General features: G+C 41.2%; 2 protein-coding genes across 5 annotated transcripts in view; one reads left to right on the top strand and one right to left on the bottom strand.

Annotated features, from left to right (window-relative positions):
• Positions 1 to 1,344: 1,344 nt before the first annotated feature.
• LOC119171982 (MICOS complex subunit MIC13 homolog QIL1) lies at positions 1,345 to 5,115 on the bottom strand. Of its 2 annotated transcripts, none has more exons than XM_037422913.2 (4): positions 4,437 to 5,115; positions 3,871 to 4,012; positions 3,595 to 3,646; positions 1,345 to 1,559 (listed from the first exon to the last, which is right to left on the bottom strand). In XM_037422913.2, the coding sequence occupies exons 1-4, from the start codon at positions 4,445 to 4,447 to the stop codon at positions 1,420 to 1,422; spliced, it is 345 nt and encodes a 114-aa protein (XP_037278810.2). In that variant the 5' UTR covers positions 4,448 to 5,115; the 3' UTR covers positions 1,345 to 1,419. The 2 variants fall into 2 exon arrangements, with proteins under 2 accessions (XP_037278810.2, XP_037278811.2); XM_037422914.2 differs by having other exon boundaries at positions 4,339 to 4,471.
• didum (dilute class unconventional myosin) overlaps positions 4,957 to 19,165 on the top strand; it is a 56,912-nt gene continuing 42,703 nt past the window's right edge. For 2 of the 3 annotated variants that reach the window (XM_075892776.1, XM_075892775.1), the window contains exons 1-12: positions 4,957 to 5,056; positions 5,173 to 5,337; positions 8,815 to 8,919; positions 9,304 to 9,415; positions 9,535 to 9,591; positions 10,899 to 11,043; positions 11,522 to 11,678; positions 13,590 to 13,815; positions 14,685 to 14,792; positions 14,922 to 15,043; positions 17,265 to 17,530; positions 18,444 to 18,525. In XM_075892776.1, the coding sequence (XP_075748891.1) occupies positions 5,188 to 5,337; positions 8,815 to 8,919; positions 9,304 to 9,415; positions 9,535 to 9,591; positions 10,899 to 11,043; positions 11,522 to 11,678; positions 13,590 to 13,815; positions 14,685 to 14,792; positions 14,922 to 15,043; positions 17,265 to 17,530; positions 18,444 to 18,525 (1,530 nt within the window). In that variant the 5' untranslated portion in view covers positions 4,957 to 5,056; positions 5,173 to 5,187. Of the gene's footprint in view, positions 5,057 to 5,172; positions 5,338 to 5,763; positions 5,949 to 8,814; positions 8,920 to 9,303; positions 9,416 to 9,534; positions 9,592 to 10,898; positions 11,044 to 11,521; positions 11,679 to 13,589; positions 13,816 to 14,684; positions 14,793 to 14,921; positions 15,044 to 17,264; positions 17,531 to 18,443; positions 18,526 to 19,165 lie in introns of those variants that run through there. The other variant, XM_037422899.2, reaches the window with a different exon arrangement.

Below are 19,165 nucleotides of genomic sequence, written 5' to 3'. Positions count from 1 at the left end.
GAAAAAATGGGAAGGAAAAGTTCTGCAGCAGGACGTCGAACCAGCAGCCTCGCGCTCCTCAGCGCGCGACGCTAACCACTAAGCCACAGAATGACCTTTCTCCAACTTGTCAACGGCTAGCCATTTATATACACCATGTACCGCTGGCAATCCTCAAAGTTGAGCAACTACAGAACATTTTCATCATCAGTAGCGAAATTGCACGGCAGGCGCGCGCGCTCTGAAGGTCCTCGTGGGCGCCATCCCACGTGTCGCTATGCATGCGTGCCACCACATGGCGTGGTCATAGTACGTATTAACGTTTTCTAGCATGGTGGCCCACTCGCGCGCACGCTTATCTCTGGATTTGGGTGCTTTGTACCTCTTGTGCTTCCACCGCAAATTATATTTAAAGTTACAGTAGTTAAAGTGAGCACAAATGTCTCTTCGCTCACCGCGTTTACGAGATTGGCGCGCTGTTCGCACACCGAGTAAGAATTGACAGTTGTTCACGCTTGTCCTGTGTATACTTGTGCGTCCATTTCGCGCATCTTTCTTTCTGTTTGAGCAGCATAGTGTCAAGCTGTGACAGTTTGTCCGTGCACGTCCTGTGCATGCTCATTTTGTGCATGGTTTGTGCTTGAGGTGTGCGCTGGAAGTTTTGAGCTGCTTGCCGTTCTTTGCATGACAAAGCAATTTGTTGCTGTAGCATTAATTCTTTTGCCCTTGTGGCGAAACAATGCACAATGAACGCTCAACTATCCATGGGAGGACACGTCTCACTTTCGTGTTATACCGATTTCTAAATAGAGGGATCAGCCACGTTTTTTTCTTTCCTTGCTTTTGCTCATTCAGCCTATCATTTAAAAACTCTCTGCAAACAGAGTCAATTCTTAGTGAGACTTGATGCTGAACTTGAAAACTTTGCAACAATTTCAGAAGAGTTTGCTGGTGTGTCACAGTGCTAAAGCTCCATGGCTGGTGTGATAGGCATTGTAGTGAAGCATGCCTAAGTGCCTTTAGTGTGCAAATTTGCATAGATAAATTTTAAAACCAGTCACAGTAACTTTAATTTTTTCGTTGCTTTTTAATATCGCAATTGCTGCTTATGTTTTGTGCAGAATGTACATGCAAGTTTATGTAGCAGGGTCAAATTTTAAATAAATGGTGGCACTCAACAAAAATATGCCGCGTGATCGAGGCTGATATGCATGTAAAAGCTGTATTGTATAAACGAATACTTTAAAAGCAGGTACACGCACCTGTCATGCGCTTGTGAACGATTCAAGCTGCCCTCACCACGCTCCGATCGTGTTATGCTCTATGTGCTCTTGCAATAAAGGTGCAACAGGAATGAAACAGGAATAGAACAGCTTTACGGCTTTATTTGTGCACACTGCTATCAATTTACTACAGCTGATCACCTAGGCTCTACGAAAGTTACTTTAATGGCTTCTTGGTGTCGGCGGGTGGCGTCTTAGGCTCCTCCATCATCCCGGACACAGCATTCACGCACCACGAAGCAGCTTGCTTCGAATATTCTGGCGTGTTCAAGAGGTGCTTGAATGTGGCCTTGACACCTGCAGGACAGGGAAGGAAGGAAGGGCATCGTTCTGCACCTCTCAAACGTTTTAACTACATCTGAAAGTTACAAAATAGGCAGAGAGAGAGAAAAGCAAAGGAAAGGCAGGGAGATTGATCAGGTTGCACCCAGTTTGCTACCTTACCAAGGGAAAGAGGGGAAAGAATAGAGAAGGAAAGAGGGAAAATAATGTGCTTGAATTCATAGCAATATGTACCAATCAGGCCCAGGAGGTCATAAAACTGAACTGTCGCAGGGTTCGAACAGGACAACTTCGACTGTCTTACACGAAGTAGATTACAATCCATGATGTCAAAGAAGGCTTGCAAGGACTGGCTCCAAGGTACCCAGAACTTGCTGTGCACTTTGAGCTGATGGGCTTGTCCATCCACCAGCTTGGTGATGAATGAGTGCTTGCCAGTGGCCTCAACACGGCAATTACAGAGGTATGGGAAGGTGAGGGGAGAACAACTGTAAGCACATAAAGAAGCCAACTCTTTGAGGTTGGGAGGAAACGTATCACGTTTGCATGATTATGGCGTGCCTCCAATTCTAATGTGCAGGTAATTTTACATTAGAAAAATCTTAGAAAGACTAAAACTTGACGCCGATTGCACTTTTGGGTCCAGTGGTAATGTGCACAGAAATTCTAGGGCTACATTTAGAAAGAAATAAAAATGAGAAGTTATAATCGTGCAAATACACTGTCTGTCTAGGGTTTTTATCATGGACATAGAAATTCCTGGGACTTGTCTTTAGTTGTCCTGTGCCCTGTAACCTAGATTATACTTGAACTTTCATTGCCATCCTGTGAGGGCAACCTTCCTTTATCAGAACTCTAGTACTGCAACATTGTGTAGAATTCGCTATCTACAAGAATGAATGATTTCCACCTAGGAGGAGTACTTCCCAGTGTCCTGCCACTTTGGATTTAATGACATCCTTAAACCTTAAAAGAAAGAACTTGGAACAACTACACCATGAATCATATTTTTGTAATGTAGGGAAGCACCTAGTGAGCCATTATTCTTCCAATAAGTGTTGTACTCCCTACATACCTGTAAGGCATGATGCGCACTCTGTTGATGCTGTGGCTAATGAATTATGGCCAAACCTTTTGCAATAGGTTGGAAGCATTCAACGGCCCTCATGTTGTGCAATTCGTATTGTGTGACGCCTGGTTGTACATTTACTTTTCTAAAATGCTATATTACACATGTTAACAAAATTATTTCACCGACATGAAGTCTTCATATGGTCTGTTTGGAACACAGTCTCAAGCATTAGCCTGGCTCGTGGTCGAATACTCCACTGCTATGCAAGGCGTCCAGGTTCAAAAACCTTTGTCTCTTGAATGTTTTTTTCCCCACATTTTGCTCTTTTATCGTTTCACCCTATAGTAGTTACAAACATCGGTGGTGGTGGACAACTGCGGCCATGAAAACGGCTGTTGTGATCTCGCAAAAGCACAACGGTTTTCATTGTGAAATGGGCTGCTAACGATCTCTCCTCCTTAAAGATGGCATCGTCCTCAATGACCGCCCCTTCCTATGAAATCTCTCAAACTTGAAGGCTCTTCACGTACTCTAATCTTTTCTCTTCACATACTTGAATCTTTTAACACCCAGCTTATGTTTACCGTGTCAATTGAGGCGACTACAAAATTGAGGCTTCTACCATGTTGCTGAGCTTCCACAGCAATCTTGTTATACGACACAAGCTCATGCAATGTCAGCCAGTGGTAGTACAATGTTGCACAATCCAAGAGCTTTAATTATTTTTGACAAATTACTTCTGAGGTACAAATTTTGGCACGTGCTTTAAGATAATTCAGTGGGCTGCAGTCTCTTTAACAGGGTAACTACACTGAATGTTATGCAATGCAGAAATGAAGAATCCTCGAGTGCAATTAAATATGAATAGGACTAGTTAGTCAAGGTGTTTTTTCCGTGTAGACTCGCAACACAGTGGAATATGAGAAGTAGATATGCCTTAAAAAATGTTTGCAAAGAGGAAAGCACATCCACACTTACCGTCATTCCAGTAGTCCACTGCTTTCATGCCAAGTTCTTTTCTGCTTGGTGCCTGGACCACAACCAGGAATTAAAAATAAATATGGCACAACTTAGCTTGTAAGAAGTAATTGTGTGTCAGGTATCCCAGCTCAGTTACCATCATGTCTCAAGTATTGCAATTTGATCATCAATGTTCCCTATTAGGTAATTAATTTGTTGGAAACTACAACACACGTCTTAACACCTTGAGGTAAGGTGCATGCATGAATAACGCATTCACGAAGCACAACTTGCCAAAGTGCAGTAGTACTTCAAGGTGGGGTTGGTGGTGATGTAGGCTTTGATGTTTTCGGTAGTCTGAGTACTATTGCCCCATATACCGGCTTTTTGCGTCGCGTAGATCGCTCCGCCGAGAATGCTCAACTTCAGGACACCCCTGCAAGAAAGTAAGAAAAAAAAATGTGCTACAGATATATCTCGGTAGCGTACACAAGTATACAACGTTTACGATGTCATCACGCGGATTCGAAGGTACTGAACGGTACGCCATACGGGCTTTTCTGTTACGAGTCCACAGACACCGAGTAACAAAGACGAGTACTTCTATAACATCATTCAGCAACACAACACGCTTTACCGACAGATCAAGTTTCAGTTTTATTCCTTCAAGAGTAAATAAAAGCGTTACACGTAGGTTTCGCGAAGAATCGAAAGTGCTGCCGCGAGGGAGCATAAAATAGAGTGACCGGGAATGTGACTTACATTGTAAACGTTGAAATGCTACAGAACCAACTTTGTACATTAGGTTTGCTCTGTAATATTGATGAAGGACAGCTGAGAGACGAATCAAAACTGCTTACTTGACGACCATACTTCCTAGCAGTGACTAGTTTGGCGTGCTTCCTTTATCTTTCAGGCTACTCAGGCGGGCGATTCTGGGGATGCACACTTTTATACTGCAGTATGCGTGGCATGAAGCGATGAAACACACTGCAAAAAGCGAAAGCCGGCGAAGGGACGAAGGGCAAGGCGAAATGCGTGTTGAAACGGCCCGAGGAGAATTGAGGCTATCATCATCACCATAACTACCACAACACCGTGGTGTTCGGGTTTCGTTTAAATATCAGCCACTGGGTCAAATCAATCGTTTGAGTCCCTCTTCTTTCCTCCGTGTTTTGAACGATGGCTCTGCCAAATAACGTGGCCATAAACAAGCCGTGGAGCTTTGCATCTAGTGCAAATTGGCGATCATTTCTTCTGTGTCTGTGTATGCAAAGAATTCAGTCGAAAGGTAGACATTGAAGTTCAGCCGTCAGATGTGAGGTGTCGGACAAAGACGAAGAAGAAAGCCCTTATGGATGCCCCCACCTTATAGACACTGTGTATATCTAAATTAATTACTTTAGATAGTGCCAATACAATGCTGAACGCATTAGGAACCTAGGCATCAGATGAATTCGCCGCGACCGTGTGCCGCCAGGTACGTTGCACAATCTTTTCGTATTCGTGGTATTTCAGGGCACGTTAATGCTTTTTGAAACTAGTCAATATCTACTGTCGTAAATCGTGTTTGTTTTGCGCGCGAATTTCGAGCAGCCGCAAGAGGAAGGGATGTCAGGCGAAACCCAGATGGGTAATGCCTGCCTTCGCAACTTCCATTACTCTGACGAAATAATTACGTGCAACTACGGGGCTGAGGCTGGCGATGACCAAAGGCGGAGAATACGATTGTCTAATTATCAGATCACATCTTGGAAGACGGTGAGTTCATCTGTGCATGCGGACACGATGGTTCGTTCACATGCATCGTGTGTCATTAGTCACTGTTGCGAAAACCAACTGTCCTTGCAGCAAGTGTGCTAAAGTAACGAGTAAAAAGAATGGATAGTTTGCACGAAATTGCGACGATGCATACACAAGTTCACTTCCCGTTGCAGCACTAAATTGCAACCGAAACCAAAACTGAAAATGAAGAAATAGAATTGCGAATTGATTGACGTTAACTATTGATTTTAGAGCTGTTACAAGTAAGAGTGGTTTGTGAAAGTTCTTAAAGACATACATCACTGTTATTGCTCATCGAAGGCACAAAAAAATTCACAAAACATAAATGGAGCGGCTGCTAGCAAATAGGAAAGGAGGGTAAAGCGAGAGAGCAAGCGAGTGTGTCCCAAAGTGCTGCAGCTTCTGCTGGTTGTCCGGCAACTGTACGGGCTAATGTAATGTCGGCGATGTCTTGTGCTGTTGCGCCTACTCTGTGTAGATAGCTCTTAAGAAAAGCACGACACACCAGACCAGAATGCTAGTTCCCCGAAGGTCGGCTTTTTAGCCTCAAAGAAGAAGACATGTCGACACAGGAGCTTTACACGAAGGTCAGTGGAGCTTCGTTGAGTACTGCTTGCGATAGTGGTTATTCTTTGCTGTATTCCTCGTTCGTAAATCAGTACTTCATGCCCTGCTATGTTGCCCATGAAAATTACTTGGAATAATGCGTCCTGCAACTGTTTCGGGTCGCTGTAATGAATCAGCTGTCGCCTGAGCCTGCTGAAACCAGCCAGACAAAGTTTCCAAACAGCACCTTTACAGGAGGCAGCTGTCATCTGAATTTAAAAGTTTTAACGGTATTCAGCTCCGCTCTGACGCGTTCGTGTTCGCGAGAGCTCATTGCTTCAACCTTCCGTAGATGATATGTTGTCCGTGTATGGAAGTATCTTCGGAATGAAGCCAGGCCCCAAGTATGTGAGTAATTCTGCAGTGGGCGTTGATGTTGGTCATCTCGGCCTGGCCGTGCGCGTAGAGTGCCTGACTGCGCTGGCTTCGGCGAAAAGGTACGCACGCTTGCGATGCAATGGAATTGCGCCTGTACAGACCTTCGGTTAATGAGCTGTCTAGGACGACTGTCAGACGTCCGTCCGTATGTTGAAATAGCTGTAGCGCAACCACACGCTGCGTACGGATGGAAAGTATGCGGGCCTGCTAGCTGTAGGCGACCTTCGTTCTGGAACCAAACATATCCATAGTTGTGTTGGGCATTCGTCATATACGTGTGCCCAATTTGCCGTTATCGACCTAGCCGTGCTGTTGATCAAGGGTGCTCATAATTAAGCGCATTGCCGTTCGTTTTTTTCGCGCCAGTGTGAAGATCGCCAGTAGCGGTTCCAAGTATCTGAGCCAAGTGACCTATCTTGCTGAGAAAATTATGGAACAATTAGGATACGACAGGCACTGACAGTAAATTTGAAATCCCATTGCTCTCAGCCTAGTTTTATCGCTGCTACAACTAATGCGGCCTGTCATTTGTGCATATCAGTTTCCATCCTCTCTTTGTACATTTCCTGCTCAGAACGAATCTATGGAAGGGTATTCACAAAAGAGCAGTTGCATAATTGTACTGATAAGAGTACTTCCGATAATAGAGAGTTCTCGAATAGCGCCCCAAGGCCTTTACGTGTGCTTGCTTTGGGTCAAGCAGTAGCTAAGAATTTTATAATACAATCTGCGGTGCTTTGGACACTTGCCCTCATCTTAGTCGCTCTAGTCTCAGCTGAGGGCTGTCGCTTTAGTGGGTGCCCTTGCATTTGTTTGACACAAAGCTTCTGGTGTAGGATCTGGGGCGCCGGCTAAATTAGAGATGTAGGTACGATGCAAAACCCAAACCCTGCTTGGGTATCACGCATGTGCATATGCCTCAATGCTATTGCTTTGGGGCCCCTACTCTGAAACTCCCTAATTGGCTGTTGCTGTAGAGTTTTACATACATGTGTAGAGGCCACATTTCAAGTGCTGTTTGATTGAGTTAATAAATTTAGACTTTAGTGACACCAGAGTTAAGTGAAATGAAGCAGTAAGAAATGTTTTCTTTTAACATTTTTGACTTTATGGTCAATACTAGAACATTTTCAATGAATTTTGAGAATGTATCATATTCTGTCAAACACTTGCAAGCAAAAGAAATTGACAGCAAGAATTTCTGTCGTACAGTAGGTTCATCTGAGGTAAACAATTTCGAAGTTTCTACATATTGTGACTGTGAATTTTTCTTTATTGATGTAGATGAAATTGAGAGCAAAATCTTTCAATGTAAACGTGATGTCCTCCACGTTGAAAGTACCAGCAATGTTTTTGTGCGCTGTGACTCTTGTACGTAAAGGACGACACCCAGAAAATGAGAAAACTGCAGAACATGGCATTTTAAATGAAACTGGTGTTTTTTTAACTTCATCTGGCAGCACTCGTATTTACAGCTCTACATAGGCCAAATTTTCTACTGTTGCTTAGCTTAAGCAACTGTAGTTTAGTATTTCGATGAAGACATCGATAATAAAGAAATGAACTAGACTGTAACATACATATTTTTTTTTTGGCTACGCTTGCCTACAACCAAAATGACTAAAAAAGTGCAGTGACCCAATGTATCGTAATCTGTGGCATATCCTCACCAGGTGCAAAAACCTGAACTAGTTCATAGAAAGCAGTGCTAAAGTAAAATAATTAGGGTGCTCTAATTTTCTGGTTTATTTTCTATAGTTTGGTGAGTGCAATTCTATTTAGCACCAGGAAAAAAAAAAAATGCAGCTTTGCACTAGTGGCAGCAAGCCTGAAGTAAGTGCAGAGCTCAGTGGCCTTTTTTGTTCATTTTCTTTTTTCTTGCTTTTCCGGTCACCTGCTTTTCCTATTGCTTTTTGTCTGTTTATTTCTATTACTCTTTCCCCCTTTATGTATTTATTTCTCTCTCTATTTCCTGCTGGTTTCTCCTGCTCTATTTCTCTCTCTTTCTGTGCTATGCTTTACTCTCTCCCTTTTCACTCTTCATCCTCCTTACCTTTCCCAACCCCTTGCTGTGCTAAATATAAAAGCTTGCATCCCTGGATACCGGAGTGGTTACTGTCCTTACATTTGGATCGAGGCTTGCAGGTTCAAATCCCTCCTTGCCAAGAGATTCTACCTGCCAACCATATTTCTTTCTTCCTCTCTCTGCACTTGTTCTCCCGCCAATCAGAGTTATCACATCCCATGCCCGACAGATCGGCAAATGTGTTGTCGGAACGGAGCAGAAGAGGACAGACAGTGTATGCATACCGGTTCACAATGATGGTGTATTCTGTTTGCTCTGCACGGGCCAATGACCAACCTGAAAAGCTCCGCTGTCAAAATTACCTTTTAAAAAGAAAAAAAAAAGGTTATTTGCCACATTTTGAGCTATGTAACTACTTCAATGTTTTTTTTTTTTTTTTGCAGGGTGCTCGGGTATGGTTGCCAGACCCAGCAGCTGTCTGGAAGGCTGCAGAGATAGTCAAGGGCTTTGATGGCAAGACCCTTGAAGTGGAAGATGAGGACAAGCAGGTTAGTACGTTATATGAATAGATATCATGCATATATTTAAGCGATTTCGAGCAATAAAAATGTATCTCTTGTAAACACTTAATCAAACATGTCAGTGCAAGGTTGTTAAAATGAATAAAAGCTCATTTGTATGACAAACAATTGCGTATGTGCAAGTGAAAATTGTGCTTACAGTGAATGTCCATTAATCTAAAGTTGTGGCAGGATATTTTTCTACTGACTCATGTAATTCGATGTTGTTGAGTCTGAAAGGCATGCTGTTCTTCCTGGATTGCTTTTTTTTTATTAGACAAGTTGCTCAGCAAGAAAATGAAATGTGTCGTACAAGATTGGAAGGTAGTCGACATAAGAAAAGAATTGCACTGTTTGTGTTTCATTCGCCAGGGAGTGGTGCTCACCATCGACACGCCAGAGAAGCTGCCGCCTCTGCGCAACCCTGAGATTCTCATCGGCGGCAATGACTTGACATCTCTCTCATACCTGCACGAACCTGCAGGTGAAGCCTCCTCCTCTTCTCGAAGCTCTGTGCCCTGCACTGAGCAACTCTCTCGATGGTCAATTTTGCAGTGGCATGCAAAACTTGCCTTGCTCTCATTTTCTTTTTTTTTTTTTCAGTTTTACATAACCTCCAGGTGCGATTCTGCAATAACAATGTCATCTACACATACTGCGGTGAGGACCTTTTTTAAATTGCCTGTTCTTTACTATTGCTGGCCATAAGACCTCAACTGTGTGCCTCTTTTTACAATACACCTTTTTTTCCTTATCCGTTGGTCAAGATAAGAAGAGCTACTTACTTTATTGCATGTCATATTTCTGTCCTTTAAAGCCTAGCTATCTCGACAGAGTTATTGAATCTATTATTTGTAGACAAAGAGGAAAGACTGCAGGCTAAATAAAAGATGTAGTATTTTTTTGGCTTGACACGTATCCACCATGATTGCAGTAGATATGTTGTTTTGCCTGGAAGCGCAGTTCGAGTTCTTATAACCACCTTTGATGAGCTCTAAAAAGGTGGGAGGCTCAGAGAAAAGGGGTAGAGTTAATGTAATAAACAATGTGCGTTTCTGCATTTTTGCTAAGCAATCTCAGTTGGAACTTTGCGCTTGTTCGCATCCTGTTGCAGCTGATCTGCCATACGCTCTTCAAACCACTTCGCCCAGTAAATGGCCTTTGTATAGGTAGTTGTGTACTGAAACTTCTCAGAGAGAGACGGGGGGGGGGGGGGGGGGGGGTACTGCAGTCTGTCACTACTGTATTGTGTGGAATTTAGACAATTGAATGTTTCCAAAGTAACCCATATGCAAAAGTACACCTGGTTTTGTCAACTTAAAAAAAAACTTCTTTGGAGTAAAGCGCTTGAAAAGCTTGGTTCAAGAATTACTGATTTTGTTCTGTAACATTGGGTTGCGTGTGTGCAACTTCGGTATGCCACAACTTTATGCTACTGTTTGAACTTGCAGCACTGAAAAAAAAAAGAGAAAACTTGGCATAAAAAAGGTTGAGGCTTAAGCATCTGGCATCATGATTGTGTCTGCTAAGGTGGAAATTTACGTGGTGAACAAGTAATTGTGGTACTAGTGCCCCTAGTGCAACTAGAAGCTAATCATCCCTGGGAAAATTTTACATGCAAAGTTATCTTTTCTACACTCATTTGAAGGAATTTTATTTAGACTCCACAGATTTATTTTTGGGAAAGTTTTTACTGCAGCTTGAGCTGTTCACTATAAAATGTGAGGCTAAAAATGATCCAAAGAATGGTGCAACTCAGTTGCATACTTACAAGCCATGTTTGTTCACGCAGTCACACACTACTTTTTTTACGTTATATTTTCATAGAGCAAATTGGCCGATCTTTCATGACTGTTGTGAAGCACTTCACTTGATATTGCTGTACATTAAAGCAAAAGCAGTTATTCTGTAGCAGTGCTTAATTCATTTGCTCGTTTCGTGTTTCTATTTTTTTCATTTGTTCTTAGGGATTGTGCTTGTGGCCATTAACCCTTATGAGGAATTGCCTATATATGGCAATGACACCATCTTCGCATATCGAGGACAAGCAATGGGTGATCTGGACCCTCACATATTTGCTGTGTCCGAGGAGGCGTACACCAAAATGGAGAGGTGTGTTCAAATTCTTGAGGTGTATACCAGAAAAATTTTTATTCACTTTTTACCCAGAAGGTTACTCTTTTGTACATTTTCAGGTATTTTAACTATGTAGCCCACATATTTTTCTAGGCATCATTTTCTTTGTGGGTGCACTTGTAGTTCTTGAAGATGATTTTGTTTGTTTACTTGCCTCGTTCACCTTAGCACTTTGATCTGTGCAGCTGGAGCATTGCAGCTACTTCTGGGGCTGTTAGTAAGAGCATACTGACGTGTAGTAGGTGCATTAGAGTCTCTCTACTTCATTCCTACTGAAGACTGATTTATAATGTGAACCGCACATATACAAACTTTCTTTCAGGGTATAGCTACTTCTCATCAAAATGCAGCCATGTTAAGATGTGCTGTGACCACGAGGGAAATGCTCAACCTTTTCTTGTCTGCTGATTCTTGTAGGTAGTGTAATGTGTTGGTTTGCATTTCTCTTTCTTAGGGAAAACATGAACCAGTCAATCATAGTCAGTGGAGAATCTGGAGCTGGAAAGACCGTTTCTGCGAAGTATGCTATGCGTTACTTTGCTACTGTGGGGGGGTCCTCTACAGAGACTCACATTGAGAAGAAAGTTTTGGCATCCAACCCTATTATGGAGGTGAGCATTTAACTGGAATTATTTCTCGATTTACATAAAATGACAAAAATAATGTTTATTTCAGCATTTGTCTTGCTGCGGCAGGTACAGTGATGTACACTGCAATGTAAAGTGCTTTAATTGTGAACGGCAGACCAAAAAGTACTCAAAAAGTCGCGAAAATTCAAGTGCCAGCCTGAAACCTTTGTCACTGGCTCGTGTGTTCAAATGGCTGCTGTTACAGTTGTAATGACCCCTAAACTTTTCAGCTGCTATATTTAATCGTGCCAGCACTACACTTTTTCTTAGATCTTTTTCTTTCTGGGCAAGCTTGAGGCCACTCGCTTGAATTCCCAGAATGTAGTCCCTGATTTCAGATGCGTTTGCACTGTATGGTTAACTTTTCAGCCATGACTAATGCCGTGAAAAGGCCAATTACTTGAGCAGTGTAAAATAATAAAGAAAGCAAAATGAAACAAAATGAATTTTATTGTATCAAAGAGCACCAACTTAGCAGAAGATGTTTCACAGACTTCTCTGATCTTTAAAATAAAGGTTGCCTGAATTTTGTAATGGCCATGAATGGTCCTAGTTCGCCTAACATGCAGCTTAAGATAGGCTGCGAGTTGTTGCTAAGAGCATATATCTAACACATGATCTTCCGATGCCACCAGAGACCTAGCTGTGCTTATCAGTATACCATCATGTTGGCTATAGGCCCAAACCTGAGCTTATGCAATTATTCACTAAGGGTGAATGTGAACCTTGTAATTGTCAGGTAGTTGTCAACTCTTTTATTAGAGTTTTACAAGCATTGTATAACTGTGTGAAATTTTAAGTTATGTATGCTTATCGTGTTTTTCTGTGCTTAGAATCTACCTAGTAAACACAATGTTTTGTAACTTAGAAAATTTTTTAGCCTGTTTTGCGGTGATTGTTGCTTTTACTTCTTGCTCTTTACACAATCTCTCATCTAATGCCATATGGCCTTGAGAATAAACTAACTGACCAGTGATTAAAAAATACCTAAACATTAGTAAACTACTTAATTCAATACATAAATACGTTTGTAAACCTGTGAGCTTGGCTCCTTGTTTATGCAAAATATTTTTGATCAGGTCAACAAAATCTATATTGCATGAGAAAAAATATTTTGCCTTTGTAAGCAGCAAAACTCTGTTGTGCCTGAATGCTTAGTGCTGCATTATTTGCTTGAGTATTCGCATATCAGTTTCACGTTTCATATTGCCAGTATTGTGCCATAATAGTGGTGGGAGTAAATGCCTTGGAACACTTCAACATGTTGCTCCACTGCTCTGGCGTTCTCCTGTTGAGAACTAGGTTGAGGGTTCAATTTTCATCCAAGGGAAAGAGCACTTGTCTTTTTGTGTTTAGGCACATCCTAAAGGTCTGGAGGACGTGAAACATAATCTAAAGTGTCCAACTCGAGTGTTTTATTGCCCCTCTGTTGCCTTAGGACATTATTCCAAATAACTGAAACATTCAGTCAGTGTTCTATATATTAAACCTACAGTCGATGGTGCCATTCTGTTTTACTGTGAACTGATTACCGCCTGCATTCTAGTTCTAGTCTTCTGTGATCGTTGATACAAACTAATGGTAATGCAATATTTGCATCCTGTTTCGATTGTGTGGTGCCTCTTCAAAATAATTCTTTATAGTAATACTTTGGACTGTTAATTTGATTTTAATGTTAAGAAGTGGTGATGAATTTTAGGTTTATGTTTCGTAGTGAGATATCGATATCACTCTCCATTCTGCAATCTCATTTGTCGTTCATAGTCAGAGTGATACTAATCTCAGCATGGTATTACCCAAACCTAGGGTGATAAAGATGTTGAACTGAATGTAGTCCTGAGGACATCCAGCCCCCACTGCATGCTGATGTATTTTCTTTCTTGTTTGCTACAGGCGATAGGCAATGCGAAAACGACGAGAAATGACAACAGCTCTCGTTTCGGAAAGTACATAGAGATAGACTTCAACTCCAGGTTCAACATCATTGGTGCCAACATGAGGACGTACTTATTGGAAAAGTCCAGAGTCGTGTTCCAGGCTTCCGAGGAGCGCAACTACCACATCTTCTACCAGCTGTGTGCTTCTGCTGATCTCGATGAATTACAAGATCTGCAGCTAGGTATTGCTCACTTTGGTCACTGATTATTAGGTAAAGTTTTCTTGTTTGTACTATAATGTGCATCGCTGATGTTTGTTACTCCACTAATTGTTATAATGCTAAACTAAATATTAGACATTATTAACTAATTGTGAAGCTTAGCGGAGGTAGGAACTGTTCAATTGTAGTACAGCTTTCACATTTTACAATTACTCACACATGCTGTTCAATGAAAACCCCATGAAGCCCCGCCGCGGTGGTCTAGTGGCTAAGGTACTCGGCTGCTAACCCGTGGGTCGCGGGTTCGAATCCCGGCTGCGGCGGCTGCATTTCTGATGGAGGCGGAAATGTTGTAGGTCCGTGTGTTCAGATTTGGGTGCATGTTAAAGAACCCCAGGTGGTCGAAATTTCCGAAGCACTCCACCACGGCGTCTCTCATAATCATATGGTGGTTTTGGGACATTAAACCCTACATATCATCATGCAAACATCATGAAAATTTATTTTCTTAGTTATGTTGCAATACTGCAGGCCCCCTTTGGGCTTGTGCAGCAGTGGACGTGGTGTAGAATACATATCTGAAAAATAAAAGAATATGAAGTAATGCCAGAATGGGCACATTTTTATATGAGAATATATGTTTTAGACATGTTGCTAAAGCAGTTCGTATAGATGCAGCTTAACTTTGTGCAAGTGAAACACGCCACTCGTATCAAGTCTTTTAATCATTTCCACTGAAAGTTGCAGATGCTGTACGGTTCGCTTGAGTAGTATAGTTCAGTAATTGCAGTGAAATCTGTAGTGGGTTAAATTTTTGAGGCTTTATAGGTATGTCCTCACTTGTGAATGTGTCTAATGTGAATCGCCTGCTTTGAATTGCTGGATTACAGGTGACCAAACAACATTTCACTACACGAACCAGGGCGACTCGCCACACATTGCAGGTGTTGATGATGCACACTCCTTTCAGACAACCAGGAACGCTTTCACTCTTCTTGGTAAGCCGGTTTTCCTTTATTGCTTGCGTGTGTGAAAAAAAAAAATGCTTCTACAGAGGCACTCACTAAATGCCCCGAGCAATATGGCTTTTTAATAAACTTTTGGTTGTATTCGTGTTTTCTTGTTAGGTTTCACGGAAAACCAGCAGCAAATGATCTTCCGCATACTGGCTGCCATTTTACACTTGGGCAACGTTGAAGTTGTGCAGGGTGGTGAACGAGGTGACGACACAGAATGTTGCATGGTTCAGGTAAGAACACAAATAAATTGCGTACCTTAAATACTTTAAATTTTGTTCAATTGATTGACCTAGCTGTGAAATTATTACAACTGAGTTCTCTTCGACTACTCTTCTTTTGAAGCTCATCACAAATGAATGAAATGATCTCGACTATTTAGGACAGGTTTTCAAACTAACTGTTGAAGCATTGTCGCAGTTGAAGTAGCCATGCCAGGTATCGAACCATCTGGATGCATTCTTTGTTCATGCCTTCTACTTTGTAAAAACATAAGTATAAACTTTTTCGTTTGGTTGTTTCCGTAAAAGCTTACCTTTTAAATTTTGCATGGGGAAACAATTGAAACTTGTATTACTCTTACTAATTTTCAATAGATACAAGAATGCTTGAGGCCTGTGTACTTAAATTTAGGTGCAAATTAAAGAACCCCATTGTGCCCATGTGCCCATGTGGTCAAAATTTCCGTAGCCCTCCACTATGGCGTTTTTATAATAGTATCGTGGTTTGGGATGTTAAACTCCATAAATAACAACAACAACATTATTATTATTATTATTATTATTATTATTATTATTATTATTATTATTATTATTATTATTATTATTATTATTATTATTATTATTATTATTATTATTACCAGTGTCAAAGGATTTGGTGCTAAACTTCATATGTGTGAAGCATGTGTTAAAATATTGTTTCAGATTGGGTGATAATGAAAAGCTTTGGAAGAATTCTTTGCAGCATTGGGGTGCTGTCATTTTTAGATTGTTATATTCGTCATATGTCACATTGACATCACCATGGACCGCTGAAAGTGTAGGACATTTTCACCTATGAAAGTGGGCCTTAGCATCACGAATTTACCATTACACTTGGAAAACGTCTGTTTGGCATTGCAACATAACTCCAGTGCTTCCATAAAACAGGTTCCTTGAAACTTTTGACGAGGTCGACAACTCTAATAATCAAGTGATGCTTTTTCATTCACACATCTCTGTGCCCAGGTTGCCTCACTGGGTTTGTATGACGAATGAGATCACAATTGGAACTTGCATATCTTAATTACATGATTGAGTGTTGCCTGTTCCAACAGCCTTTTGGTCTGTGCGAATTCACTGGAACCAAGCACCAAATTTTCGTAGTAATATTCATTGAGACAAAATTGTTCAGTTTAAACATGTTAAAGAAAAAGTACACTTGCTGTTATTTTCTGACTTACTTTGAGTTTTAAAGAGCTCGACATTTTAATCTCTAATGTATTTGGGCAACCATGCAAATAAGGATGTTCTTTTCTGCCATGAAAATGCTAGCTGTTGAGGGATCGTGTGTATGCTATGTATTGATCTGTTGTGTGAGCCCATCTATCAAGGACATGAAACAAATTATTTATAGCAAATCTTAATGTAATAGTCATGTCGAGCACAAAAATATTGCTATGTCCAGCATTCAGGACAAAACATGTTTGTGGCATGGTGAGACTCACAAGACATATTTAAAATTTTTGCCATGTCCTTTATTATTATTTAGACTCTACTGTAATTAAAAAAACAGGCAACCAACTTTCATTGTAGCTGTTTTTTTTAGCACAACAGAAAGCTTAACGTTCATTGTGGAATTGCAGAGTGGTAACGTGGAAAACGCCATGTTCCATTTATATTCTAAACGGTTCATTTGCGGTGATTATGAAGTTGCGTACACACACGTGCTATGAGCAGTGAGAGGTGAACGTGAGAGGGCTTTGTTTGTGTGTGCGCTGGTTTGCTATGCATGTGTGTAATCTGCGCGGCAGCTGGTGACATGTTTGGCCTGTTGCCATGAAGGCAGCCGCCCTAGGCAACCAACTCGTTTTAACTTGTAAGCAGCATGGAGTAGAGCGGGGATGGGTAACAGTATGCATACTCAGATTTGGGAGCACTAATTATGGTGCAGTCAAAGCATCAAACTACGTACAGCAAAGGAAACGATTCTATAATGCAGGTTCAAGGCTCCGCTAGGCTGCACGACATACCTTTTGTGTTTTTGTGACGTTAAAAACAATTACAGAATATGAATACTTCTCGTATTGTAGAAATTATGCTCAAATCGGTTACTATGAGTCACCGTAATTTCATTTGTGCCAGGATCAAATCAGACATTCTGGCAAGTGGCAGATATTTTTAATATAAATAAATGAAAATTGTACCATGTTGTGCATGCAAGCCGTGTGTTGCAGCTGGTCTTTTCTGTTTTCAGCCCAAAAACCCTCACCTTATGACCATGTGTGCATTACTGGGTATAGACAAGGAGCAGATCTCGGTGTGGCTTTGCAACCGACGAATTGAAAGCATGCGGGAGGTGATCACGAAGCCGATGACTGTTGACCAGGCTACCTTTGCGAGAGACGCGCTTGCCAAGCACATATACGCACGCCTCTTTGACTGGATTGTCTCTAGGATCAATAAAGCGCTCTCTTTCAAGGACAAAGTGAACCGCTTCATTGGTGTCTTGGATATATATGGGTGAGGTCCTTGGCTCTACTTGCTGTTCGGTTATGGCAACTTGCTGGCCCTTTATCGCCTTTCAGGAAAAGAACTTGCTGGTCCAGTGGTTGCATTACTGAAAAGTGTGTGCGTGCGTTCGTAATGATCGGGGAAATAAAAGATTACATTGTGTTGTGTTAGTGCCACCCTAAAAAAAGATTGTAAGCTATTGACATCCTGATTCAAGGCAAATGTTGAAACCACGCTGCACAATTAGTAGTACCTTTTATGACAGTGAGTGGTAAAGGTTTTTTCCAGGATCGTATTTAAAACAAGCACAAACTCAGGTTGGAAACGATTAATCCACCAACGAAAATGCGATCAACACCAATGTGTTAAAACTTTATTATTGGCTGCAAGGGACTTTTTGGGATATTAATCTTACGAAAATGACTAAATTTTTATGAAGCCTGGGCATATGACTTAGTATTCAGCATTGCAGCACACTGAAACACTGCTTATAGAAGCACAGGAAAAAGTGCTTATTTGAAAAACCAGTGTACCCTTTTCATGTCCGGTTCTGATGACTCTAGATACACAGCTGGGATTTGAACTGAGATTAACAGGGCTCTTTGAAGCTGGGATAATGGAGAAATTGTGTTTAGCGCGTATACACGAATATTCGGTGTATGAAAGCAAAGCAATTGGAGACACCACTGAGCTACATTTAGAGTGCTTCAGTTGTTCTTGTTCTGGAAAATGCTATGAAGAAACTTGGGTGGCTGCCCATTTATGTTAAAATATGAGCCAACCAGTCAAGCCACTTGCATGGGAAAAGTGGTGCTTTAAAAGATTTACTTTTTTTTCACTTTTTTCTTGCTGTGCTGATTTGCATGTGTGACGTCTCTTTTGTCATGTCGTATTGATATATAATTTCTCTGTCTACTTTCAGGTTTGAAACATTTGAGACAAACAGCTTCGAGCAGTTTTGCATAAACTATGCAAATGAAAAGCTTCAGCAGCAGTTCAACATGGTAAGCCCAAGCAATTAAGATTTTTAAGCAAATAAGCTTTGAGTACCTTGCGATGGTTCTACAAGAAAAACACATATAGTACTGAATAGAGCAGTAGAAATGGCTTTATCATTGCCTTTGCCCTAGTCATGAAGCAGACTTATGGCTAAATGCAGTAGATTCTCATAAAATGAAGGGTGTAGAGACCAGGAACATGTGGATTCTTGTAAAGCACCAACAACGAGGGCCAAACACATACAACAGGACTGGCAACTTTCCCAAATCATAATATTGTTACAGAAAAATGTGCTTCGTGTAGCAGGAGTTCCATTAGCAAGAGATGAATAGGGGTGCAGAATTGAGTACTACACCAAGCATATTAGTCAGTTGTTCCAGCAGTTTCGTTAAAGAGATTTCAATTTACCGAGTCTGCTGTATTTCATTGTAGTACCCTTTCAATACTATTGTATAGGGTCCGTGACAAAAGTAATGTGAGTTTTATAGAAAAAAATTGATTTATTGATGGGACCTGTACAAATGGCTGAAATTCTTGAAGATACTCTACTCTCCCACTGAATCAGTAGGCTTGCAGAGATGTCTGTCATGTCTGAAAGGTACCCTGAAAGTTCTCTGTAGGAATGTCTCAGGAACCTTGTAACCT

Source organism: Rhipicephalus microplus, chromosome 4 (assembly GCF_043290135.1).
Source record: "Rhipicephalus microplus isolate Deutch F79 chromosome 4, USDA_Rmic, whole genome shotgun sequence".
NCBI classification, from domain to species: Eukaryota; Metazoa; Arthropoda; class Arachnida; order Ixodida; family Ixodidae; genus Rhipicephalus; species Rhipicephalus microplus.
Note: the sequence above shows the minus strand (reverse complement) of the source record. Positions and strands in the feature narration are given on the sequence as shown.

Excerpts from the sequence above, each read along its gene's own strand:
- LOC119171982 (XM_037422913.2), bottom strand. Across the intron at positions 3,647-3,870 it reads TGAAGTACTACTGCACTTTG|GCACCAAGCAGAAAAGAACT; the intron begins GCAAGTTGTGCT and ends GTTGTGGTCCAG. Across the intron at positions 1,560-3,594 it reads AGTGGACTACTGGAATGACG|GTGTCAAGGCCACATTCAAG; the intron begins GTAAGTGTGGAT and ends CCTGTCCTGCAG.